At 42.2% G+C, this 27680-nt stretch overlaps 1 protein-coding gene across 3 annotated transcripts in view; it reads right to left on the reverse strand.

Moving 5' to 3' along the window:
* Nucleotides 1-27680, reverse strand: part of KLF12 (Kruppel like factor 12) — a 264971-nt gene that overhangs the window by 75682 nt on the left and 161609 nt on the right. For all 3 annotated transcript variants that reach the window (XM_042866866.1, XM_042866868.1, XM_042866867.1), the window contains exons 4-5: nucleotides 25622-26165; nucleotides 4724-4859 (exon numbers count right to left, since the gene is read on the reverse strand). In XM_042866866.1, the coding sequence (XP_042722800.1) occupies nucleotides 4724-4859; nucleotides 25622-26165 (680 nt within the window). The remainder of the gene's footprint in view (nucleotides 1-4723; nucleotides 4860-25621; nucleotides 26166-27680) is intronic.

The following is a 27680-nucleotide window of genomic DNA, read 5'->3' on the forward strand; positions in this document are numbered from 1 at the left end:
AAACTATGTTCCAACAGAATTTAAAAATAAAGATGATCATGTTAGCATTAACGTATCAATCTCATAACATAGCCAAATAGAAGGGGCAGCAGGATCAAAGCCCCCAATCTCATTTTCACACAAGCACTTAGCAGCATCCAGGGCAGCACAAAAAGAGTTCACACAAAAGGTCACCATGGTCACATTCAGATGACAAGTCACATTTCTATGAGGTAACTGCAGCTATAACTACCAGTATTCAGGACTTCCTTTCTGAATTTTCTGTCTCTCAGTCACTCTACAGAAACAGGAAGCTACCTTAAGCAGCAACATCAGTTTACATGCACAGTGCATCTTCTCCTTGGTATTATCTAAAGAGAATAAAAGAAGGTTTTATCCACCTACATTCCACAGTGAGAAAAAAAGTAAATAGAGACAGAAAGGAATGTCTAGATTTTTTTTTAATTTTTTTTTAACCAATACATTTATCGTAAGTTCACACTACAACTCCCTCTCTGTCCCTCCCACTTCTGCCCTCAGTCTCTGCATGTAGGGCAGATGACTTGGCACGTGTTTTTTGCAGGGAGAGAGCTGCATGTTTTAAGATATTGGAGTTATGTGGTGCAAGCATGCAGGACAAGAAGGAGATGAAAGCCCTGATCAAGTTTTGCACTGCTATGCACCATGGGGTGGCTCCTGAGACCCACTGTATCATAGCTATCCAGGGGTGCGAGGGCTCCTAAGCTGAGGGAACAACCTATAAGGGGCACCTTACAACAATTTACTGGTCTTCTAAGGCTTGACTAATGCCTTCTCTTTCCTTGCCTTCATAAAGATTTCTGGAGTGTGTCTGAGATTCGACCCTGAATATACGATGCTATCCTTGCTGTGTAATAAGTATCCAGTGGTGTCAGGCATATAGAAGCAAACCTACCCTTTGTTAGAGAGCTACGTGTCAGAATGAGTTTGTAAAACATGCTAGAAAAAGGATGAAATGCTGCTTACAGTGCAAAGCTCACTGAAATCTACATATTGAGGCAATATTTATTACCAGACAGAGCAAATTATCTAAGATTAATAAATTATTCTTAATCTAAGATATGGTAAGGCACAAGAACTTCCACGAAGAAGCACTCTCACATAAAGAAATTTCACCCTAGTGCTTTGCTTGAAATAATGACTTTGTTTATCTATAACTTTACATTATTGATTGGGTTTGCTGAGCTGAAGTAGGACTACAAAGTCATTCCAAACCAACTAATGAGAAGTCTGCAAGCTCTGCCAATACAAAGCTAGCAGCAAGAAGGCAATTTCCCTGAGAAAAAATAGTCATACTTGGTTATTTTACAAATATGCAACCAAATTACATTTCTGTTTAAGTAAATAAAACTAACGCCAAACACGCAGCTCTTAGCATCTAACTGTCCAAATTTTTCTGGTAAGAATTTTTTCCTACTTAGACTATAATGGACCTGAAACAAAGCAGAAACACAGGAGGATGCCTTCAGTTTTACATGATATGAAAAGCAAAGCTGTCATACAGGCATTCCAAGCTATCCTGTGAACTACCCACATAAGGGGAATTTCCAAGGCAACAAGCTTAAAAATGGTTATATTAATGTCATTCCCCCTCAGACACTGACTGGTTTTCTCCAGCTCATGGCTAATCCTTGGTGTTACTCATCCAACTTAGCAGGTTTAGACCCAAGGGAAGATGTTGGTACATGCAGCACCAACTCCCACTTGGTGGCATACTGACCCTCAAGTCCAGCCAAGGGTTGACTTACCTTCACCTGGCGCTGCGGTGTGCACTGCAGGGCCAATGTGCACACCCTAGACAGCTGTGTGCATGGCCTCCCTAAACTACATGGTTCTCTTTCTCCCTAAATTAGACAACTAGCATTGGTCAAAAGAATTACCAGCTGGGCACATCTCCTGCTATCTGCTCCATATGCTGGGAGGCCAGATAATGAGCCTGGATGCAGATGTCTAATTAGGCAATTGGAGGATAAGGGCCAACAGGCAAACATATATTACATAGATGTGTATTTATAATCCTTATGAATGATAATTTAAAAAATGTATAAAACCCAATCAGAAAAAGGTCAAATACTGTCTGGCACCTGCCACTAGCACATACAAACTAGGATTGGCATTTTGTTAAGCAAGGACAACAGCAACCATTGCTGAAGAACAGGATACTGACATCCCTTTGGAGGCAGCCACGCTGCATTTGCCAGTATCCTCCACGAAGAGAATACTCTCACCAGTAAGTCATTTGTCATTAGCCGTTTACCTGTTCACAAGAAAGCACTTAAATACTGCTTAAAAAAGTTCACTTGCTATAGGAGAATCTTCTAGACTCTGAGGTCAACCTACCACATCTCAACACTTAGCTTAGATTCACCTGAAACACTCGTTCCACTCGTTCCTTGCATGCACCTACACTGGCCAGTTACTCAGGGAACAGGAGGTGCCTGTCCTCGTCTTCAGAGGAAATTCCTGTCCGCTAAGTTTAGATACTAAATTGAGCACAGAGGATCTCCCTTTGGAAGGCTTCAAAGGCACTTTCCTCTCTGCAAGAATGGGACACAGAATGCAGGCTTTTAATTTCAGTGAATTGCTTTGCTAGACGTCTAAAATTAAGGTACAGGCTAGATGACAATATTATAGAATGGAGCCTGCCCGTGAGGCAATGTATTATAGACCAAGGAAGAAATGAATGGAATGGAGTCAGTATAATGTGCTAACATCTTTTTCTTCAGCTCAGCAGCTGTATGTATAGTGTCTGCAACCAAGAATGAAGTAAAAAATAAGACAAATTGCAGATCACAGTCAAATTAAATTTTCCTAATGGGGCTTTTGAAATAAACTAACAGATTACTGTTTAAATAAAACCTGGAACAAGGATGAGTTGATGCTGTATTATTAAATTTCTTAATTTAATTCTTAAGCTCCAGAGCCAGCCAAGTAATATTCAACACATTTTCCTTCATAAATTGTGGAATGAATTATTCTAAAAAAGCTTTTCATGGTTTGACCGATTCTCTAAGTGTTCCAGCAATGTCAAGCACATAAAACAGCATCTTCCTGCCACTCATATGTTAAAAGTATTCACTAGCTCTCCATGCCTTCTTCTCTTTTCTTTAATTAGGCAAAACTATTTAAAGCAAAATCATGATGGGTCATATTACTTTTCTGGCTTATTATGTGTGCTATAAACTGAGAAAAAAAATACTTGGCACTTCAGGGTTGGGTGCTGTAACTAGCAAATTTAAAATATGTGTGAGGCCTGTCAGTCAACCAGCAGCAGCACTTGTGAAGAACCGTTTCCTTCCTTTATCACTGTCATGCTAATTACAGTGAGAGCCAGCACCCTGCCTTGGCCATGACATACACCCTCTCTGCTCAGGGGGAATACAGATTTGAGGATCACAATTTCAGTGCTTGACCCAAAGATGAGTTAGCAGGTGTCTGATCAAAGTCCTCCCAAATCGGGACAGGTGGAGCGTTTCTGAGAGGCAGCATGGCTGGATGCTCTTTCAGACTCCCAGTACCTGCTAAGTCTGCACTGGAGAATCATTACTGCCAGCTCTCTCCTGCACAACACATCTTCCCTCCTGCACCTCTGCATGGAATGTTGAGTTACGGTGGGAAGGGGGTGATGTAAGGAACACCTCAGGAAGAAAATTCATGTCCCAGCTGCCTAAACAGTACAAAAAAAGCAGTTGCCCCCAAACACAACAGTTTTCTCTCAGCATATAGATTATTGCTTTGGGAACATCAGCGTTTTTGGCTATTGATAGCCAGGAAAGAAAAGAGAATGTAAGTACTTTTAGATATTAATACATTTAAAATGCATTTATAATTAATTATATAACAACAATGTCTTGCAGCCCTTATTATATCCCTTCCTATTTAATAATGTCCAGAAGGCCCATAGTTTGAACCTCTTGGATGGAGTAATATGTTTTGTAGGGCTAGCACAGGCTTCAGTGCCTGGAGGCTCTAGTTCTATTTCCAGCTCTGCTTCAGACTTACAGGGTGACCTTTACACATAGCCTCATTTTCCTCACCTATAAAAGGGGATATTAATACTTATTTACCTCACAGTTGGTTCCCTTCCAGCTGCTACAGTGACTGAGCAAGCTTATGTGCCTGCAGAATTACTAATGCTTGTGATAAACTTTCTCTTTTTTTTGAACAAGCAATAAAGAAATTAAATCGGGAATATATTTTGTCCATCCAGAAAGAAAAAGTACAAAGAAAAACAGCAGTAGTAGAAAAAATGTTCAAAGCACACCATTAATTTCCTTTCAATTATTCTATTCTTCACGAGAAATGTGGGCGATTTCTGTTTGACAGCAACTAGAAGAAACTTCCTGATGCTGCTTTCAATCAGTAAAAAAGTGTTTGCTTTTTTTTTTTCAAGGCAAGTCTAAACTGCTATCCCTTTGGAGTAAATATAAATACACTACAAGTTCTGTAAGCAAATAATGGAGAATAATTTTAATCTGAAACTTTACCTAGTAATTAGGGAGGAAAGAAATGAAAATGAGTCAGAGAGAGCAGAGAGTGGTAGCTATCTCTTCCTAAAGGGAATGAAGCTAAACAGCAAAGCTGCTAACAGGTAGGCCGGCTCAAAGCTGAGAGACACCTCTGCAGAGCTGCTGATGACCGGTGCCTCCAGCAGGCAGGGCACACCTTGGCAGCACTTGTCTCACTCTGAGAAGGCGATACTTACTCTTGTACTGCTCTGGCTATGGAGAGCGCTGTAGATCCAGTTTCATTAACGCTATCTAAGGTCACATTTGGCAGGTCGTCATCATCACTGTCACTTTTAATTTGTCTGGGAGATAGGCCTCGGGGGTCCATTTGTGCTGGAAAGAGACATATAATGGATTAATATGAGCATGCTGAAATTAATCTTGTCCCAGAACAACATTAGGGTGTACAACACATCCATCCACTTAAGCTGCATGGCACATTTTGCTTGAAGCTTCACAAATAAGATGTCATATTTGCAAAATAATCTAGCAGTTCTACAGATAAACACAAACGTTTCCAATGGCATGCAAATATTTGAATGCATACAAGCTATAGGAATGCATTCTGTGGACCTAAGCCACTGAACACAGATCATTATGCATACACAGTGTTCGTCAAAGACTCAGTTTACCCTCAGTTCTGGATGTCTTCAGAAAGTGAAGAAAATGCATTTGCTTTGTGCTTTGTACATCACACGAGAGCAAATTTTACAGCTAAATTTCAAGAGTAATCCTTTGTTTTTGACTGCCTGTTCTAAGACACTGGGTTGAGATCTGTGTCACGCCAGTCAGCTCACAGCTAGGCATCTAAAATAGGCCAGGTATCCAGTTTTCTGTCAGTGTCAACTTCTGAAAGTGCTTTCCCTACATGTAATGTGTCAAAGCATCTACAAATAACCTTGCACAGACGGCTAACTTTCAGGTGACTGATGCTGGGTAACCAAGCTTCCTCCTTTAAGTAAGACCTTTCGGAAAGGTCACATGCTCTCAAGTCTTAAGAACATCCAAACACTCACTGCAGGACTATTCTGTCCATCCACAGTTTACAGCATCCATACTGTATGGTAATGCAGTAGGTGTTAAGGTGCAGGCAGAGAGGAGCTGTATTTGTGAGGCAAGGCCAGGGCTGCCCCGTGCTGGCCTCACTACAGCGCATGGTTGAGCCTGGCAGCCAAGATGGCGGTGCCTCAGGGCAAGACTACTTGTGAAAGGGCAAAAACACTGCACAGGCAGTGAAGAAAAAAAGCGAGTAACAGTCCTGACAGCAGAGCCAGACAAGAAGGAATGGAAGGAGGTGCTCCACATATCAGAGTGGAGATTTCCCTGCAGCTTGTGGGAAGAACCCCTGTGGAGCAGATACCAATACTGCAGCCTGTGGAGGGAGTATTTCCTCAATGGGGAAGCTCAGGAGCAAGCTGGAGAAAGCTCTTATGATAAGAACTACAAGCCATAGAGAGCCCACATTAAGCAGGCTCATCCTAAAGGACTGCAGCCCAAGGAAGAGCCATGCCGGAGCCAGAGGAAAGTGTGAGGAAGAAGGAGCAGCACAGACAAACTGCTGTGTTCTGACCATAAGCTTCATTCCCCATCCTCCTGTCTTCCATCTTATTTTCTCACTACATTTTCAAGGTCAGGCTGACCAGGCTCTGAGGAACCTGATCTAGCTGTCAGTCCCTGTTCATTACAGAGGAGATGGACTAGATGACCTCTAAGTGTCCCTTTCAACTCGAGAGATTCTATGATTCCAAGTTCTGTCGAAGCAGGGAAGAGTGGCTGGATGGAGTCTGGCAGACAGTCAAGAGTCAGCCCTCCAGAGGTACCTTTTGTGAAAACAGAGACAGCTAAGGAGACCAAAAACATAGGCTACATGTGTCCTCTCTTCACTCTCAGCTACTGCCCTCTAAAGTGAAGCACGGACAACAGTACGCTGAGAGAGGAAACCAAGAGATGGACTGAGAGCAAACTTGGGGCACAATCACAGAATTATAGAATCACAAAATGGCCAGGGTTGGAAGAGACCTCAAGGATCATGGATCTCCAGCCCCCCTGCCACAGGCAGGGCCACCAACCTCCCTATATAATACTAGACCAGGCTGCCCAGGGCCCCATCCAATCTGGCCTTGAACACCTCTAGGAACGGGGCATCCACAACCTTTCTGGGCATCCTGTTCCAGCAGCTCACCATTCTCAGAGTAAAGAACTTTCCCCTGATATCCAACCTAAATCCTCCCTCCTTCAAAACCATTTCCCCTTGTCCTGCAGTTATCTACCTTTTCAAAGAGTTGATTCCCCTCCTGTTTGTAGGCTCCCTTTAGGTACTGAAAGGCTGCAATGAGGTCACCCCGCAGCCTTCTTTCTTCCAAGCTGAACAAGCTCAGCTCCCTCAGCCTGTCTTCATAGGGGAGGTGCTCCAGTCCCTACAGTTTCCCACAAGTATGAACTGGGATACTGACTGGAGTTGCTTGCATCGAGGTATAAATCCAGAGATAAACTTTAGAGGTGAAGTAAACAAACACTCCTTGTCACCTGTGAATTACCATGCACAATCATTAGGCTCTGAGAGATACTGAAAGCGTGTGGAGTGGAGAGCAAAACCAGAGAGATGCCTGATACTGCAAGGGAGGAGCAGGAAGGGAGGGCAGGCAAGAGATTTGTTTATAAATGTACATACTTTGTTTGGCCAGGTGAAACAGAAGAACATAAGATAACTTATTTAATGAGCTTACCGTTCCAGTTTGTTAGCTTGTACTCTAACATGCTGTGAGCAAGAGGATGCTTTCTGGGTCTTGCTTACATGTGTTTCAAGAAAGACAGCTTTTATTCTCCTTCAAGCTCAGCTAAGGAGAGCCCCAGAGAACAGGTTTCCTTTACAGATCACAAACAGTTCACAAGGTGTCTCATAAGGTGTTCATAAGGTGTCTGTGGCTACACAACAACTTTGAAAATCACAGTTAAATTTCCCATTTCATCACATTTTTTCAGTTGCTGTATTCACACGACTCTAGAAAAGGGACTGAGTTACACTGAAGAATGGGAGGGATATAATACTCCAAGAGCTGTGCGGCCATAAAAGTAGCACTGATGGATAGCTGGGCTCTTGAAAAGAAAGCACTCCCTAAATGAGTGATGACTCTAGGGAAAGTTGGTCTTAAATTTTAATTTATATCTTGGCGGCGAACCACTTCTGAATGAAAGAACAGTGACTGATTATAACTACCCTTCAGCTGTATTTTTATTTATGTTAAAGAACTTCACAAAGAAATTGTTATTAAAATATGTTCAGTAAGCCAATGTAGCAATCCCCTCCTGAAGCACAGCCCATAGTGCAGATGCACAGGATTACTTCTATTAGCACAGTTAAAGTGCCTCAGTACTACTGGCTGCGTTCTGTTTGCTTGTTATTTCTGCATGTAGAACCAAGAAAACACCTTTTGCTTATCAAATCAAAGACTGTTGATAATGAAAAATAACCTGCACTGAGACAAGCATGCAGCATCTTAAAAATTATTCAAACGTTTAATTATTTTGGGTAGATCCCCATTCTGACCATGCTTCTGAAAATTATAACTTATTCATGATGATATTTAATGTGTTTCTGATCATCAAGGATAATTTAGTATTTAAGAGTGACAGAACACTCCAATCAGCTGATTTGGCCCCAGAAAATTATTTGGAAAGAAGGCACTACTTCTGAGCTTACTTATTTGGCAACAAGGCTATCTTTTAAATGAAACTTTAAGATGATTATTCCTTACTCTATTACTTTTCCAGTTTTTCTTAAAGTGACTCTCACTGCAGGAAGTTATGCATTTATATGCACCCAGTTTTAAATGTTTTATAGGTGATGCATTTGTAAAATGAAATTAAGTAAAAAAATGTGTTTGTTTCTTTGCATTTACTGTGGCTTAACCCAACCTGCACTATGGAAAACGCTTTAAGAAGCTAACTCAGAAACTTTCTTGATGTTTACATCCAGGTTTAACCTAAAATCATGGAAGTTATTTAGCAATTTAGTCCACAATATAGTTATTATACACCAATTTTGAACACTTTACTATGAATACACCTACTGTGCTGATGTACGTGTATACAGTAAGTATCTTACATACTTGTGTTGCTTGTAAGACACACTGTTTCATTATTATTATAGAGTGCCAGCTCTTAAGATATTATTGGGATTTCTACACCATTTGCTGTTGTTTTTAAATAACCTGAGGAATGTGTTTAAGGTGAAAATTCAGTTACACTAAATTAATGCCTTCGGTTTGTGTGTGCTCAATGAGGTAAGCAGTACTCCCTATACTCCTCATGTACCTATGAGGCTGCCAGTGGAACTGTGCTTTTGCAGCTAAGGATAATACAGCCCCACGGACACTATTTCCTTCACCAGCAGCCAACATTTGAGAACATCACAAGGTGTGGTGACACATCAGTATGGTGAGAGTGAAATGCTAGGAATGGAAAGATATTTTTGTTATATTTTCAAAGTGAACCTAATTCAAGATAGACATTAAATTAGAGAACGATGCAGAGATTATTCCCTTATTTTTTAATGTCAGCCATATACATACACATTTTTTTTGGTCCCACTTTCCATTTGTGACCTCTTCTCCTGCTCAGTCTCCCCACAGCCCTCTAATTGTTTGCTCTCTTTCTCCTGGAAGGCCAATGGTATCCTGGACTCCATAAGAGGAGGAGCGACCAGTAGGCTGAGGGAGGTGATTGTTCCCCTCTGTTCTGCTGTTCTGGAGTACTGCATAAAAGTCTGGGGCCACAACACAGGAGAGATGTGGAGGCTGTGAAGAGGGTCCAGGGGAGGGCCACAAAGATGATCCAAGGTCTAGAGCACCACTCCTATGAAGACTGGCTGAAGTCTTCACAACCTCACAACCTTCACAACCTCAGCCTGAGGTTGTGGATGCCTCATCCCTAGACGTGTTTAAGGCCAGACCGACTGAGGCCCTGGACAATCTGATCTATAGCAGCTGGCAACCTTGCCTGTGGCAGGGGAGTTGGGGCGTAATGATCCCTTCCAGCCCAAGCCATTCTCTGATTCTGTTATTCAATTTATGCCTATTAGATTCTTTGATAGCAATGGGGAAGAGCAAGTGTTGAAAGCCCTACAGGTGCTCCTTGCCCCAAAGGCTCTCCATGGAGGACCAGTGGAACACAAAGCAAGATAGGTTCAACTTTCTTCCTTCTCCTGCTTCATATTTGGAAAGCCATGATGCTGGTGAGCCAAGGTGACTATCCAGGAGGTTGAGCTTTGCCTCAGATATGTGGGGTAAACTGCCCTGTTTTCTCCACAGCATGGCTGCAGCTCCTGTAAGGAGAAGCAGCCTTTAAAGCTTTTCCTCCCTCAAAAGAGTTGTGTGAAAAACCAACTTGCCGAAAGCCTAACAGATCTCTCCTCCTCATCACTCACTACAGTGCATGAACCACAGCACAGATTTTTATACGTACATAGTTCACAATTCCTACTTGTGTCAACACCTTCACTTTCTCTTGGACATCTAAGAACAACTGTTGAATGGCTGGTACCAAGGTTCATATACACAAGAAGCAGTTCATAAATGATGAATTAAGACCAAATATTGGCCTAATGAACATCAAATTGGAAAGAAGGAAGAGATGTAGGCAAGAGATAATTTAACAAAATTAGATGAAACAGGTGGAGGACAAGTGAGTAATGGAAAACAATTGGCAAGCAAGAGACTCCACAAGACATGCCAGTACATTTTAACCTTCCCTTTGTACGGGGACCAAGATTTTTCTTGAACTTAGTACCATGGGTCTTAAAGAAATCTGGCTGCACCACTGAATCAAGTCTTCCCTAGTACAAGCAGACATATTTAATCAATAAAGCTTAGGCTCTGAAAATGATCTGGTTTTCTTCCCCTTACTATTCCTCTTGAAAGGCAAGATTTGTCCAGCACAACTATCCAGTGATTCTGATCAGTGTGAATGAGGCTAAGGTGAGTCAAGCGAAAAGAAACAAGTTAGTGACAGGCTTCATGAGGCAAAGGTGTCATTGAAAGACCCCACAGGAGTTCCAAAAGCAAGCTTTTAGCGCAACACACTGGCAAGACTGGCAAGCCTGGTGAGTTATTTAAGAATGTCTTTAGACATAAATGGCTGCAAACAGTCATATCACTTTATTTCCCTGTTAGCCTCAAGAAACAATGATATTTTCTACTAAAGATAATACAGAGAACTGCTTTTGACACAAACATATATGCAGCCTCTCCTTGATATACACATTGTCAAACTGTACCAAAAAGGGGTTTCCTTCTAGGCAACACAAATGAACTCATCCTGTACTTGTTTTAAGGTAGGATCTGCAAATGGATCTGACAAAAGATGCATGCCAACCTGTAAATACTATAGAACTTAGTCTACCACCATTAATACGGAATCTGCCAACTGTTAGCTGCCAGAAGAAGAAAGTCTGATCTGGATCAGATATAACATCATTTCTATTTCTGTCAAATTTAACACAGTTTCTGGCAGTAAAATTTATGTTGGTTTTTGGGGCCAGGCAATAGAATCATAGAATCGCAAGACTGGAAAAAACCTACAAGATCATCTAGTCCAACCAACCTCTCATCACCACTGCTACCACAAGCTACTAAACCATATCTTGTAGCTCCTCATCCAGATGCCTCTTGAACACTGCCAGGGACGGCGACTCCACCACCTCCTTGGGCCATTCCAGTGCCTGACCACTCTCTCAGAGAAACAGTTCTTTCTTATGTCTAATCTAAACCTCCTCTGGTACAACTTGCAGCCATTTTCTCAGGTCCCGTTTGTGGCCTGGGAGAAGAAGCCAATCCCTTTCTCATCACAACCTCCCTTCAGGAAGTTGTAGAGTGCAATGAGGTCTCCCCTGAGCCTCCTCTTCTCCGGACTGAACAATCCCAGCTCCCTCAGCCGCTCCTCATAAGACTTGTGCTCCAGACCCCTCACCAGTTTCGTTGCCCTTCTCTGGACACGCTCCAGGGCCTCAATGTCTTTCTTGTAGTGAGGGGCCCAAAACTGAACACAATTCTCAAGGTGCAGCCTCACCAGTGCTGAGTACAGGGGGATGATCACCTCCCTGCTCCTGCTGGCCACACTATTTCTAATGCAGGCCAGGATGCCGTTGGCCCTCTTGGCCACCTGGGCACACTGTCAGCTCATGTTCAGCCAAGCATCAAACAACACCCCCAGGTCCCTTTCCTCTTCACAGTCATCCAGCCACTCAGCCCCAAGCCTGTAGCGCTGCATGGGGTTGTGGCCAAAGTGCAGGGCCCAGCACTTGGCCTTGTTGAACCTCATCCCATTCACCTCAGCCCAGCGATCCAGCTTATCCAGATCCCTCTGAAGGGCCTCCCTACCCTCAGGCAGATCAACACCACCTCCCAGCTTGGTGTCATCTGCAAACTTACTGAGAGTATACTCAATACTTGATCCTGGTTCTGGGGACAAAATTACCTTTCCTAAAATGCTGGAACAGACTTCTTAATGTTGTATGAGTTTTTAATGGGTGCTGATGTATTTTGTGCTTTCTGCCACAGAATCTATGTGAATGAATGAACCTGCCAGCTCAAATCCCTTGGATCCACGGCAGAGGACAGAGCCTTCACCTTCCCAAGGTAATAATGTAACTACAAGGACACATAATTGTCGTATTTTTCTCCTTCCCTGCTCTCTAAACTTACACTGTTTGCATTGGAGCACTTCCTGGGAAGAGGAAAATTTGAATTTCGCTCTCCAGGCTGACAAGATCCCAGAATGCCACTTCCTAGAATCACAGAATCACGAAATCACAGAATTACAGAATCACAGAATGGCCCAGGTAGGAAAGGACCTCAAGGATCATGAATCTCCAACGCCCCTGCTACAGGCAGGGCAACCAACCTCCCCATTTGATACTACACCAGGCTGCCCAGGGCCCCATCCAACCTGGCCTTGAACACCTCTAGGGAGAGGGCATCCACAACCTCTTTGGGCAGCCCGTTCCAGCACCTCAGCACTCTCACAGTACAGAACTTCCCCCTGATATACACACTGCTCGTTACCAGCTTCCATTAATCTCCAGATTAATGGACACAGAACCATTAATCCCCACCCTCTGTCTGCAGCCTTTCAACCAGTTTCTTATCCATCAGGTGGTCCACCCATCAAATCCACATCCCTCCAATTTGGAGATAAGGGTGTGCTGGGGGACCATGTCAAAAGCCTTGCTTAAGTCCACGTAAATGACATCTGTTGCCTTCTCTTTGTCCACCAATGCCGTCACTCCATCATAGAAGGCCACCAGATTGGTTAGGCATGAGCTTCCCCTAGTGAAGCTGTGCTGGCTGTCTCATATCACATGCTCATTCTTCATGTGATCAAGCATGTCATCCAGGAGGATCTGTTCCATGATCTTCCCAGGCACAAAGGTGAGACTCACTGGCCTGTAGTTCCCCAGATCCTCCTTGCTCTCTTTCTTGTAAGTGGGAGTGACGTGATCCTTCCTATGTCATCCAGGACCTCACCTGACAGCCACGACTTTTCAAATATGATGCAGAGTGGCTCAGCAACCACCTCAGCCAGCTCCTTCAGAACCCTGGGATGCACACCATCTGACCCCACAGACTTGTACACGTTCAGTCTCATGAGGCGGTCTCGGACTTGCTCTGCATTTACAATGGAGGGGGATTTACTGCCCTGGTCCCCACCTAGAGGTTTAGGGATGCAGGGCTCAGGAATGGGAGAAATGTTAGAATCCTGGCTGCCAGTGAAGACTAAGGCAAAGAACTCATTCAGTACCTCAGCCTTCTCTTTGTCCGTTGAAGCCAGATCTCCTTTTACGTTTACCAAAGGAGGTACACTCATTTTGGCCCATTCTCTTCTGGCCAATGTACCTATAGAACGTCTCCATATTGTTTTTCACATCCCACAGCCAAGTTCAGTTCTGCCTGTGCCTAGGCTTTCCATATCCCACGTCTTCAAGTCCGGACAGCATCCCTGTACTGGGATTTGCACTTCTTGTAAACATATTCAGGCTAACAGGCTGCTGGCTAAACAGCATTCATGTTTCCTTTGAGGAAAACTTTGTGTTCTCATCACAAATTGACACGCACACTTCACATGAAATTTTGATTTGAATCACTCCAGCCAGTCTTGGGGATCTTTTGTTTCCCATCAGCTACCCTAACTTTTGGGGGCAATGAACAGATCTGAGCTCCCTCAAGAGAGAATAAAGAGGTTTATTCCACTCTAACATGTCCCACCCCATCATTATTTAGAGACACACAGCCCAAGTTCTCTGACATAGTTGGGAAGGCCATGCACCATCAAAAATCCTAGGGCTGGATGCCTGTAGTAGGTGCTCTGAATCTGTCCCCTCTCAGGGGTGAAACAGGACATACACAAATACACTTCTGCAACTGCTGACAGATTTCAGTGATCGCAACTCGACTGGACTTCCTCAAATGAAATCTCCTGCAAATGAAAAGATTAATCCCATCAGTAGGCTTGCTAAGATCTACTAGATAATTTCACATCTACACAGCATCTTTGATTTAAAAGATGACACATTATTAGATGATGCTTGCTGGTGTGAAAATAGAGAAAATTTCAGCATCCAGAAACATTGAAACCTCTGGCTCATTTTATTTTAATACCTCAGTTTTCTGAATTAAGTTAACTTCACTGCTAATAGCTTTGTAAACATATGTACATGTAGGCCTGGTGATACACTACAGCAAAATACAAACTGCAGCATGCTTAGTTTCCCTCTTAAAATAATTAAAAATCTGTTTTTTCCAAATTCAGACCTAGCTTGTTTTTGCTTCACACATTAAACTTCCCACTGTGCTTTCTCTGAAGAATGCCTAGTATCCAACATTCTGATCAAAGTGATTGCTCATGATGGGGTTCCTAAGTGACCTGACATCTCACCACGACATCTGCAGAAATTAAATTCTGCAGAAATAAGTAATCCTGAGGAAGCTCAAATATACCTGCAAGTCATGTTTTCTATTTTCTTAGGAACTTTTCCTCTCCATTTGTTTCCAGTGCATGATGGCACAGAGTAGCTAAGAGATCATAACTTGTTTTAAGTCACTCTGCACTGACTTCCACTAAGAATGAAAAATGTACTACTCAGTGCTCCAAAATTTATATTTACAAGAACCTCATCAGTAAGATTGAGACACATGTGTGTATCTGTATGGGCACAGAGAGGGAAGGAGTGAGGTAAGAAGGAATTCACGACTGGAATGTAGGAATAGACAGGTATAAACTCTATTGGAAAGACAGGCAGGCAAGGAGGAGAGGGGGTGTTGCCTTCTACAACTATGAGCTGGAGTCAATGGAGCTCCACTTGGGGATAGATGGAAGAGCTGACAGAGAGCTTACGGGTTAGGGTTAAAAGGAGTGCAAGGGAAAGAAACGTAGTGGGAGTCTGTTACAGCCTGACTGAGAAGACAGAGTGGACGAGGCCCTCTATAGATAGGAGCAGCTTCACATTCACAAAACATGGTCCTCATGGGGGACTTCAACCACTCTGATATCTGTTGGAGGGACAACACAGCAGGGCATCAGAAATTGAAGAGGTTCCTGGAATGTGTTGATGATAACTTCCTGGCAGTCTGCTGAAGTTCCCACTGAATGGAAAAGGGGAAACATCACCCACATTTTCAAGAAGGGAAAAAAAAGAAGATCCAGGGAGCTGTAGGCCAGTCATTCTCACCTCTGTGCCAATCATGGGGAAGATCCTCCTGAAGGCCTTACTAAGGCACACAGAAAATGAAGATGAGGTGATTGATGGCATCCAATATGGCTTCGCCGAGGACAGGTCATGCCTGATGAACATGGTGGCATTTTATGATGGGGTTGCAGCTTCAGTGAATAAAGGAAGAGCAACTGACATCATCTACCTGGACCTGCACAAATTATTTGACACTTCCACATGACATCTTTGTCGCCAAATTGGATAAAAGGATTTGGTTGATGAACCACTCTCTGGAAAAGGAATTGGCTAGATGGTTGTACTAAGAGAGATGTGGTCAACAGCTCAGTGTCCAAGTGGAGACTGGTGATGAGTGGTTTTCCTCAGTGATCAGTGCAGGGACCAGTGTTACTTAACATCTTTGTAAGAGGCAAGGACAGTGGGATTGAGTGCATCCTTAGCAAGTCTGCCAACAGCACAAAGCTGAGCGGTACAGTTGACACGCTAAAGGGAAGGGATAGAATCCAGAGAGACTTGGACAGAGTTGAGAGATGGGTACATGCCAACCTCATTAACTCAACAAGTACAAGTACAAGGTCCTGCACCTCGGTTGGGGCAATCCCAAATACAAATACAGGCTGGGCAAAGAATGGGTTTACAGCAGCTCTGAAGAAAATGACTTGGGAGTGTCAGTTGATGAAAGACTCGATATGAGCCAGCAATGTATGCCTGCAGCCCAGAAGCCCAACTATATCTTGAGTTGCATCAAGATAAGTGGGACCAGCAGGGAGAGGAAGGTGATTCTGCTCTTGTAAAACCCCACTTGGAGTACTGCATCCAGTTCTGGGGCCCCCAGCATAAGAACATGGAGTTCTTGGAGCACGTCCAGAGGAGGGCCACAAAGATTATCAGAGGGCTGAAGCACCTCCCCTACAAGGACAGGCTGAAAGAGCTGGGGCTCTTCAGCCTGCAGAAGGAAAGGCTCTGAGAAGCCTCTTATAGCAGCCTTATGGTACCTGAAGGGGGCCTGTAGGAAAGCTGGGGAGGGGCTTTTTATAAGGGCAGGTAGTGACAGGACGAGGGAAAATGATTTTAAAAAGGAAGAGGGTAGATTTAGACTAGGTATCAGAAAGAGATTCTTTACTGTGAGGATGGTAAGACACTGGAAGAAGCTGCCCAGTGAGGTTGTGGATGCCCCCTCCCTGCAAACATTCAAGGCTGGGCTGGATGGGACTTTGAGCAACTTAGTCCAGAAGGAGGTGTCCCTGCCTATAGCAGGGGGTTGGAACTAGATGATCTTAAAGGTCCCTTCCAACCTAAACCATTCTATGATTCTGTGATTCTAAGAAAGTGACATTTGCTGCCAAAAGGAAAATAGAGGTAATACAATCACAGCTCCACTCCTTGATGGGAAGAGGAAAGGAGCCTTCAACAAGTTGTGCCTTAGTATCCTCAGAAAAGAGCAAAACTTTCTGGGGCATCTCACTAACTTCCTAAAGAAGGAACAATGGCAAGAGTATTACTCCCTCTCTCTGCCTGTTTCGACCACTGATGCCAAAATGATGTCTCGGTCACCAGCAGCAACACTGAAGAAAATCATTTTTGGCCACGGGGACCCAACAGACAAATGTGGAGAATATTTCACAGGGGGGCACAGTAATGGTCATTAAAACCCATCATCTGCCAAGGGTTATGAATACTGTAGTGTCTCAAGCATAACTTTGCTCTCTGCATTTGGCACGTGGCACAGTTCAGTACCTGAAATAACTGCCTGTGCAACTCTGCAGCCAGCAAGTCCCAACCATTTCTGAAAATCCTCCTTCCTGGCAGGCTTGTGCAGAGCAGGAGCCCAGTGCCAAGTCCTCCCGCAGAGAAACACAGAAGAAGAACATCACAGAGGCTGCATTTTGTTCCGAGCAGTAGAAGCAACACTTTCAGATACAGATGGCACATGAGATTTGAAACAAAGTCTTCTGAGATTAGGTGTTATACTCAGGTTTACTTAGTGTCTTTCAGACAGGTGCCATAGGAAACCAAATCCTGGCTCTGGAGACCTAGCAAATGCACTCACAGTGGGAATGAAGGCATTTATGATTTTTCTCCTCGTAATCTGGCACGTACTATATGAAGCACATATAGAGCATTTTTCTTCCTATTTAAAGTTCATTATAAGTACTTTATGCGTTGAGAAACACTCTGAGCACACCTATCAGATTTTCAGTCAAAACAGCTTGGTGTCTGGTAGGGGCTGTAGAACTGGTCGATTTATTTCATAAAATTTTATGTATAAAGCAGCAGTATCCATGAACTTAATGGTCAGAATATAGAGTCTACAGGGGTAATTTTTATTACAATTTATAGCAAGATTACCCATACTCCACAGTTTTCAGATTTTATTGAGATTTTATGGGACTATATGGCTAGAACAGTTAACTGCACCCAGCATAGCTACGGTTCACGGAGAATGGGAATTGGCACTGAACACAGTGTAACTAATCTACCATAGAATATTAATTGCTATGATCCCATCAAAGGCAATAGTTAAAATCATTTCACCAATCACATAATTTGCCATAAACCTGTGAAAGAATGGTTGTACGTAGAAATGTAAAGGTGAGAGTGATTGCATGAATGGAATGCATGCACATATTTAAGAATCTCTGTCATTGGGTTGCCTACAGAAACATACAACACCACTCTATTTAAAGAAAGGACTTTTCTTATTACAGGCTATTCGAATGTTGTGATTCTTATCTACAGAAACACCAAATGACTGAAACTATGAGAATTAAATCACAGCATAAAATACACAAAAACTGTATCACTAGAAGTTAACAGGGAAGATTAACTAAAATATCACAAAGCCCCTATAAAAATAGTAGCAGATCGCAACTAATGCATTTCAACAGTCTAAAGATATTTTAGACACCAGAAAGTTTCCAGTGGGTTGGTCCAAGTCACAATAAAACCCAAGGCAGGGATAAAATAAATGAGAAGTTTTATGCGTATTTCAGCTGGATCCAAATTTGTGGGATAAAAGCAATTAGATCAAAGCTCAATGCTGGTGAGACCACAAAACGGAAGGACCAGAGGCATCCTGGTGCTGAAGGCAAAGAATTAACAGCTTCTAATAGGTGTAGGGACTCAGGACATGTTGAAATGGCCTTTCTAATCCTCCTTATGCTTGGCTTCACAAACAAAGCTGGAATACATACTTACCTCGCTCCCTTCCACAAACCTGCTGCTAACAAGAAACACATGAGGCTAAATCCATTCTGATAAATGTTAGAAGAGTGTGCTTCTGTGGTGAAAACATCTATACATGAAACTAGTGAGTCAACAGATCTGACCTTCTGTAGAAGACTGTCATTCAAGCTTCTCTGTCTAAGGCTTCTTTCTCAATTTAAACAGCGAAGTATATCTTGCAACCTGTATTTTGACTCTCAGTTCTGGTAAGAATTACTATTTACTCTAGTTCTTAAATATACACACCATCTCCAGTGATACAGACTCCACCCTGAAGCCAAGCCTGTCTCTCTCCCAGCCTAGCCTCTGCCAACTAGCTTCTCCTTTCCAAGAACAACTAATATTTCTTCCAGACGAACTGCAGGAACAGAAGGAGAGATTCAAGCTGCAAACATTTTGGGGGGTAGGAAAGCGGGGGCAGACAGGCTGGAATACATACAGACCCAAAATATTTTTGTGTCCAACAACAAAAAATTACAGCTCAACTAGGTCCACCACTCAAATCCCAAATCCACTGAAATGCAGAAAGATTTCCCATGAAACAAAAAAAGGCAAGGTTACCAGTTTTAATCAGGAGTGTCTTTCAGAGCAAAACTGATACAAGCAGACCACATAATTTGATCTGTAAACAAATGGATGGTTCTCAAATTCCTAACGTTGTACTACAAGTTGTGTTTAATTCTGTGGAATAGGCTTTACAGTAGGTGGAAATACAGCATGTACATTTATATAACTAGAGTAGATGGTACTTTAAAAAGTAGGTAGTGGACAACATACTCCAGTTTTAAGCCACAGCAAAATCTGTAGCAACAAGTATTACATTTCCTGCTTATAAGTTAGGAATATGGTATGTGTAAGCTGTGAAGATATGCAATCCAGGTATTTCTGCAGGTCTATATGCAAATGTAATAACATAAAAACAGGTCATGCCAATGTCATTATGGATGCTTATGCACGAGAGGTTGAAGTTGAAGTGGAAAATTAAAGTTCATAATATTTTGAATGCTGGATTGTTGTGCAGGTTGTGCAGTTGTGCGGGTCCTTGGTGCACCATCACCAGGGGGAGCTTCTGAAATGCCCTTCAGTGAACGGAGTAACTCTTCTGAACTCTGGAAAGCAATTTTTAGGGATACTATCTTTCACAAAATCTGCCACTAGAGGGATGTGATTTGCTGGTAGTACTCATGCATATGATCTGAAAGGAAAGCAGTGGAAAGACTCAGAATAATGGGACTATAGTTTGCAGGGGAATGTGTTGCTACCTGGCCAGGCCATGTTGCTCTTCTCTATCTGAGTCTCTCCTTGTTCCCTTTCACACTACAAATTCTGCCTGGATCCCTTTGCTACCCTCCTTATGCTTTTGTCTCCTTCCTCTGTCTCTCATATCCTGTCCTATTTTTCCTCTTGAACATATTCACACATCCATACCCATCTCACCACCTCTCCTTTTCTTCCTTGTTCCCTTTCATCCTGTGTTTTACCCATCCTTTCCAGCTTCCCAGCGAAGTTTCTCCTTGCCTTTCCTCAAGCATTTTTTTTTTCTTGCTTTACTCCTTAAGGAGACTCTGATTTTTTTTAATTTTTTTTTTCATTGCTCTGAATCTGGCTGGCTTTCTGCAAATGCTTATGAATAATAAAGAATGGTCAACAGTCCAAACCAAACTTGAAACTTGAGGCTCATGGCTCAGTACCACAGAGGTGAGGTTCTAGAGTTTTGCACAACAACAACAAAAGGAATACATTTTTCAACATAGAAAATGCTATGTTTTTTCCCTGCTCTCAGTCTCAGAAAGAACAGACTACAGACTAGTTTTCTTGCAATCAAAGAAATAAAAACAAGGAAAAAAAGGAATGGCCTGAGGCAAGAATATGACATGAAAAATGCTAGCCTAAATGGTTAACATATAGACAAACTTCACGCAGCTGAAGAAAAGGCTTTAAGGGGAATTCTCAGGCAATCTTATCCATAGGTGTTGCTACCTGCTGTGCCTCTAATTGCACGTTTTAGCAACACACACCATTGCTGAACAGGGAAAAAAAGGTGAGAAAAGAGTTTCTCCTGGGATATTAACAAGCTGGAATACTTTAATATGTAATAATGCCTAGTGGTCATAACACACAAAAACATCTTGAAATCTTTTTCAAAATTTCTGATGACAGAGTATAATAGTGACCACTGAAGGAAGCAATCTTCATCCCTTCATCACATTATAGGGGCTGAGGAACTCATGGCGCCCAGGAATAACTGCACGGCTTCCATCCCCCCTGCGTCCTGACAGCCTTAACATATTGCCTCACTCTGTGTGTATGGAATAACCTAAGGATTGGGTTGTGGGTGAGCTGGCAGTGCAGGGGTGGCATGTAGGGACACCCGCAGCAGTGAGAGTATCAGGATGGGAAGTCTCAAAGACAGTAGGAAAGTATGTGTCTATCTGCATGTGCATGTGATTAGAGTGTTTTGGGATCACATAAAGGTGTTAGAAATGTGTAGGTACTTATGCAGACTTCACACATTCCTGATGTTACATTACCAGCATATATCCTGAATGTATAATCCCTCATTACCTTCTTACTATATATTTTTAATGAATCCCCAAAATACAGATTCTGATTTTGGTTTAAATCAGGTGAACTGAGATGTTTTTATTCTGAAACAGTCTGACAGCACAGTGCTTTTGTAGCAAAGCCAGGGTTCCTGTTGCTCCTCCTGAAACATAGTATGTGACACAGGACCTGATGGGACGCTCATTTCTGTGCCTCGTCACTTAATTGAGTAGATCCTGCTCAAAAACATGTTATGGCATGTGGAAGACAGGGAAATGATTAAGGATAAAGAATGAACAACTGACATATCCACCTGGACTTTGATACATTCTCACACAACATCCTTTCCTCTAAATTGGAGAGACAGATTTGATGGATGGACTGTTCAGTGGATAAGGAATTGGCTAGATGTCTATTTCCAAAGAGCAGCAGTCAATGCCTCTATGTCCAGGCGAAGAACAGTGACAGGGGGTGTCCTGCAGGGGACCTTGCTGTTTAGTATCTTCACTGGTGAGATGGACAGTGGAAATACAGTGCATACTCAGCAAGCTTTCAGATGACCGTAAGCTGATCAGTACAGATGACACTTTGTAGGCATGGGATGCCAAGCAGAGAGACCTCAACAGCCTTCAAAACTGGGCCCATGTGAACCTCATGAAGTTCAACAAGGCTAAGTGAAAGGTCCTGCACCCTAGTCAGGGCAATCCCAAGCATGTATACGCTGAGTGACAAATGGAGAGCTGGCCTTCAGGCTACTGGTGGATGAAAAACTCAACATGAGCCAGCAGTGCGCACTTTCAGCCCAGAAGGCCAACTGTACTCTAGCCTGCATCAGAAGAGGAATGGCTGCCAGGGTGAGGAAGGCGACTGTCCGCCTCTACTACGCCCTCATGAAGCCCCATCTGGAGCACTGTGCAGTGGCCTGGGGCTCCCAGGACAAGAAAGACAGGGAAGCTCTTAGAGGCCATGCAGCTGCTCATAGAGCTGGAGAACCTCTCTATGAAGAAAGACTGAGGAAACTTGGTTTGTTCAGCCTGGAGGCTCTGGGAAGACCTCACTGAGGACTTCCAATACTTAAAAGGGGGCTACAGGAAAGATGAGGAGAGACTCTCTGTCAGAGCGTGTAGTATTAGGACAAGGGGTAATGGCTTTAAACTAAAAGAGGGTAGACTTTGAATAGACATATAAGTAATAGACATATAATAGACATTCTTTACTTCTAAGACATATAAGTAAGACATTCTTTACTTCTAAGGGTAGCTGGATACTGGAAAATGTAGTCCAGAAAGTCTGTAGATGCTCCATCCCTCAAAGTGTTCAAGGAATGTTCAAAGCCAGGTTAAATGGGCCCTTGAGCAGCCTGGTCTAGTAGAAGGTGACTCTGCCCATGGCAGGGGTTTGGAACTAGATTATCTTTAAGGTCCCTTCCAATACAAGCCTTTCTGTGATTTTATGAATCTGTGCTGCTAGCATCTCAGGTATATGGGAGCCATTTCTTTGCAAAATGATCTAGTTTTCAGTGCTGCAGAAAAGGTTGGATTTTAACAGGGAATCTTGCAAGTGAAAAATAGGATAGAGGAGGCAAGACAGAACAGAAATGAGCAGCACACATGGAGGAGGAGGAGAAGTAGATTTCAGACTCTACGGGAGGAAGGTGTGACTGAAAGTGCGTGGATCAGTGATGCCATGGATAAGAAAGCATGGCAGCAGAGATGACAACAGTGTGGGACAGAAATATTAACAGATAAGGAGGAAGAGATGAAACAGATCTGCTAACTCAGAGAAAAATAAGGAAGAATAATAATAAGTAAAGTAGAAAAAAAGAAGAGGTGAAAAGAGAGGAAGATAGAGGACACAAAGAAACAGATTCCTTTTCCTGAAATAATGAGAGTACTCAAACAGAACATGAAGAAGAGTAGATTTTACTTGAACTGTCTACAAAGCAGCTGTTGGAAGGATAGTTTTCTTGGAGAGAGAGGTTCCCATAAAGCACTAGGAGAAGCAGTAAGCCACCTGAGTAAAATATCTGGAGGGAGGGTTAAACTAATAAAGGAAGTTTGGGAGGTAAAAAATGAAAAGGTTCTAGTAAAACGTGGGAGGAACAGGACAATTCAGCACAAGGAAAACTGGGATCTGAGAGGGAATAACAATGGAAAGTATTTCTCTGTATTTCCCATCTCTTGCATTTTTCCCTGCTTTGAACCAGGTTGCACTTAATTTTGGATGGTTTTACAACTACAAGTGTATCTGCTCAGGAAAATGCCTAAGTTTTATTCCAATGAAAAGAACATCAATACAAGCTCATGTAAAATCCAACAGCAAGTGCTACCCTAAAACACTCTTGTATCATGATTTGGACCCGAAGCAACAAGAATACATAACTTATGGGACCAATGTTGTTGATGCTATCAAACAGATAACATCAGCAGATGACTTTGTTTCAGCGTGCATGTTTTTTGTTTCAGAAAATGATTAACATTCATGTAAACAACAGAAGTAGTGACTTCAGACATTTCTGAACCTGCATTTCTCCCTCAGTTGGTATAGAGGATTAGTAGTCAATTCATTTTGTCAAAGATGTCTTGTTAGCCTCAGTCCATTCACTTCTTTAGAGCTAAGACAATCCGTGCATTTATGAAATTTGTTTAATCAGTTACTTCATGCAACATCACTGTTACATTTATATTGTTTTACATGAAATAAGAGAAAAATACACTCCAGCAAAAGATGGCAAAAAATGACTACCTAGAGTGGACTGCTGCCCATTATTCTTCTGCTGTATTTATTCAAATTCACCTGAACATTTCTATCAAATTAATTAGTGAAAGCAAAATGGGTACAATTGACGAGAAAAAAAAAAAAACAAAAAACTTAATTCCTTCTTTTCCTTTAGCTTTAATAGGTGCTGCAGGGCTGGTTAATGGTCTCTGCCAATAACAGTACAAAAGAGAGATTGTCAGGGCAGCTCAGGAGGCCTGGAGCTCGTGGGCTGAAATCCCTACAGCGTATTAAATTCTGGAATTTCGTTGATGAAGCCAGGGTAGTGAATTTCCAACTTTTACAAGATCAAGAGGTCCTTCACATGGAGGAGAGTACTAGCAGAGCCAAGCAGCACCTCAGAAAAGAAAACACATGGCAGAAATTCCGGATGAGCTCAAGGTCAGGTGCTGCTCAAAGCTCCAAAACCAAAATACAGGCTAAAACTGATTTTTTTTTTTTTTTAATTTCAGACAACATGGTGAAACATTCTGCTTTCATTTATCACTTCTTGACAAAATGCCACAAGGTCCTAAAACTGCGTAATTGTATGAAATGTACTAAAACTTCTTAAACTGTCATTTTGAGGCTTAAAACGAAACACAGATCTGCTTTGAGTTTGGTTTCTATGCTTTAAGCCTGTAAAAAGGACACACCTCATACTTGAGTACTGAAGGAATGGGAGGAGAACCACAGACTTATGGACAACAGAACAGTACTAAACATCAGAATGACCAACCACTGTTGTATATACACTACTAGGTAGACATGAGAGTTAAAAGAAAACGCCTTTCAGTTGTGGGTATCTGTTCATTATGCAATTAGGTACCCAAGAGACATAATGCGTTACTAAATGTCCCATAACTTCATAAGCCCTAAAGTGAGGTTATCTGTCAGTAGCCTTCCTTTCCGCTTCAAGCAATACCTCATTTCAGGGGAGAATTAGCCATATTTTATACGCCCATACACAATGAACCCTGAAATGAGTATCCCTCATTCCCTACCTCATGTTCCCATTTCTGTCACTAATGTCCTTCTTTATAAGGCTGTACTTTTCAAGGCATTTGGGCACATCTGTTTTCTCTTTTCTACCTCTATCCATTATATCATCATCCCTTAACAATTTTTTGCTGCATTGGTAACTGTTACTTTCTCATATTTTCTTGCTCTCCATATCCCCTTTCTGTGTTCTTTGGACTCCCCTTTACAACCATATCTGTCCTTCTGGCATGTGCTTTCCTCCTCTCCTCACACCTCCACGAGCCTCTTATATCCTGTGTCTGCAAAATTCATTCCCAGCACTCTGTGTGGTTTCCTTCCCTCCTGCTGTTTAATCTGGAAGAGGCAACTTGATTCAAAATATGCCACTCCTTGAGCCTAATAAAACCTGCTCTTTATTCCAAAAACCTTCCCTTCTCACGTTCCAAGAGAACAAGTGCTTTCTCTTTGATGGAAACAATCTCTCTGACTCTCCTTCCTGCTCTTGTTTTTTGAGCTTTGTATCACCTGGTGAGTTTTTCATGTCCTTCAATGATATTCTATACACTGTCATTACTCCGTTGTCCTATTTCTTCAGTTCCTAGGAATGATCTATTTCTCACAGGACAAAACTTGACATGAGGCACCTAACATCACAGCTGACCTCAACTATTTTTTTGGAATTTATTTTAAAGAGCACAGAGGATAAGAATTGTAAAGGTCCTCTGTGAGTAGCTGAAGTTTTATGTCACTTTGGCAAATGACACAGCAAGCTTGTAAACTAACAGTTTTGTAAGGCTGTTCTGTTTTCCTCATACAAGAATGATTTTACAGATGCCACAGACACACAAAACCAGTTCTACCTTACCTTTGACGTGGCTTCTCCCATCCTCCAACAGTGGCACTACTATAGTGTTGTTCATATTCCCAGGTGATCTCACGGCTGTATAGACAACAGGTACCGACTGTACCACAACGGGTATACGGTGCACGTGACTCATTTTATTGGACTGCAAGTTCATGGGGCTTGAAGGTGGAACTGGATGGATAATGTGCAAAAATTGCTGACCTCCCACACCAGATGCAGAGGCCACAAGAGGACCTGGACTTAATACTGATGGTACAGATGCTGCTGAGGATACCGACGTTATTACTGTGGGTGATGAAGCTGGTCGACTCGAAGAAGAAGAAGTAGAAGTAGAAGAAGGGGAGGAGGCTGATGCTGTCATGGAAACTGGTGAAGATGAAGCTGCTGTAGGGGATGACCTGGCTTTGTTTATTGATAAGTCCACTGGTTCAGTCTGTGTTTGGAAATGATCTGTAGATAATGAATCCTCCGGGGGATCTGCCTTCATGTTGTTAAGTAGCAAGGGCACAGCTTCCATATCTGGGTAGTTGTGGACGTTTGGAGACTGTTGGGGAAGGACAGAAGGACATATTTTTAGTTACATATGTGGCTAAAGGCAACATAAACACCCAACGTGTCATCTCCAACAGCGATGGTCCCCAGTATTTTTTAAATTACTTTTCAAATGCTTGAAGACTGTAAGTTCTCCTGCTTGTCTACTTTCTTCTAGATCAGGCAGACCTCGCTTCATCTTTCTGTCATAAGTGACCTTTAGAAGAACAAGTCTAATCACTTGTTCATTCTTTGCAGCAGCAATTCTTATTTGAGTTAGAACGTCATGTGTATTTTTTCTCATTGTTATACTTTCTCTTTCTTGAAAATTTATTTTATAAACTAATTAAGAAAAAAAAAAAACCTGACTTTGCAAAACAGATTTGTGCCGTAGGCTAACTCTTTCAAAGCTAATTGGTCTAAATTTATTCTAGAATGGTGACACCTGTGATAGCTTTATTCTTTATTTTCATCATCAATGTGGTTAACAGAATTTTTGGATAATGATACTGGGCCAAAGATAGATCCCTGGAGAAGCCCATTTGATACATCTTCCTTTCATGACAGCACATCATTAGTAACTACCCTACAAATTTCAAGCAATTTGCAATAGGAATAGCAAGAAAGGAAATGCCCATTGATAACCCGGTAGTAAGAGAACACTTAATATTTACCTGGCACAACACTGCAGCAGTGCTTCTCTGCAGGCACACTGCCACAGGTACACACAGTCCATTCCCTATTGCAGTATGGAACTCAACACAGATCAAAAAGCTTGCCAAGCTACTTCAAACTCTGATCCAAAACAGTTCTTCCGTACACAGATCTAATAAGTCATCTTTTTATGGTACCTAAGCAGCTCCAAATGCATTCCCTCATTCTCTAGACCACAGTATTTATGCAATTTCTAAAAATATTAAGGCAGATGCATGTAACCCAGAAACATTTCAGTTCACCCACTCTAGATAGGCTAACAATCAAGCAAACTATGAATCTGATTTGGGATTTTTATAATCTGCCACGGTAAATATTTTCATTGAGAATCAACATTTTTGAGTCAGAGCCAGATTTCATCACAGAATGAACTTCAATTGCAAAAGGAAAACAGAAGCATTAATATTAAAAGCCATAAAAACAACAGCCTAAGTGGGTATTACCCCTAGCATTATGAAAGATGAGATGTTTAGTAGACCTCATCCATTCAGTTGATTTAGATTTGTTCTTGGACCTAACACTTCCCCCCATTTGAAAGCAAGAACATCTCTGGAACAGCACATCTCCTGCTCTATTCACATACAAATCAACTTAAAACAAAGAGACCCCAATTCATCCGGCCACAGACCCTGCTGTTCTGCGGTAATACAAATAAGAACAAAAATTCATTTATAAAGACAGTGGGGATTTCTGCTTAAAAATGAACACACCATAAAGAACAGGTCACTTTTCAAAGTGAGTAACAAATGCAAGTGGCAAGGTCGTGAAAATTTCTTCTTCAAAAAGGTAGAAGAGTCTGTAATTGCTCAGTGAC

Source organism: Lagopus leucura, unplaced genomic scaffold (genome assembly GCF_019238085.1).
Source record: "Lagopus leucura isolate 7727_CA_CO unplaced genomic scaffold, USGS_WTPT01 Super-Scaffold_100001, whole genome shotgun sequence".
Taxonomy (NCBI): Eukaryota; Metazoa; Chordata; class Aves; order Galliformes; family Phasianidae; genus Lagopus; species Lagopus leucura.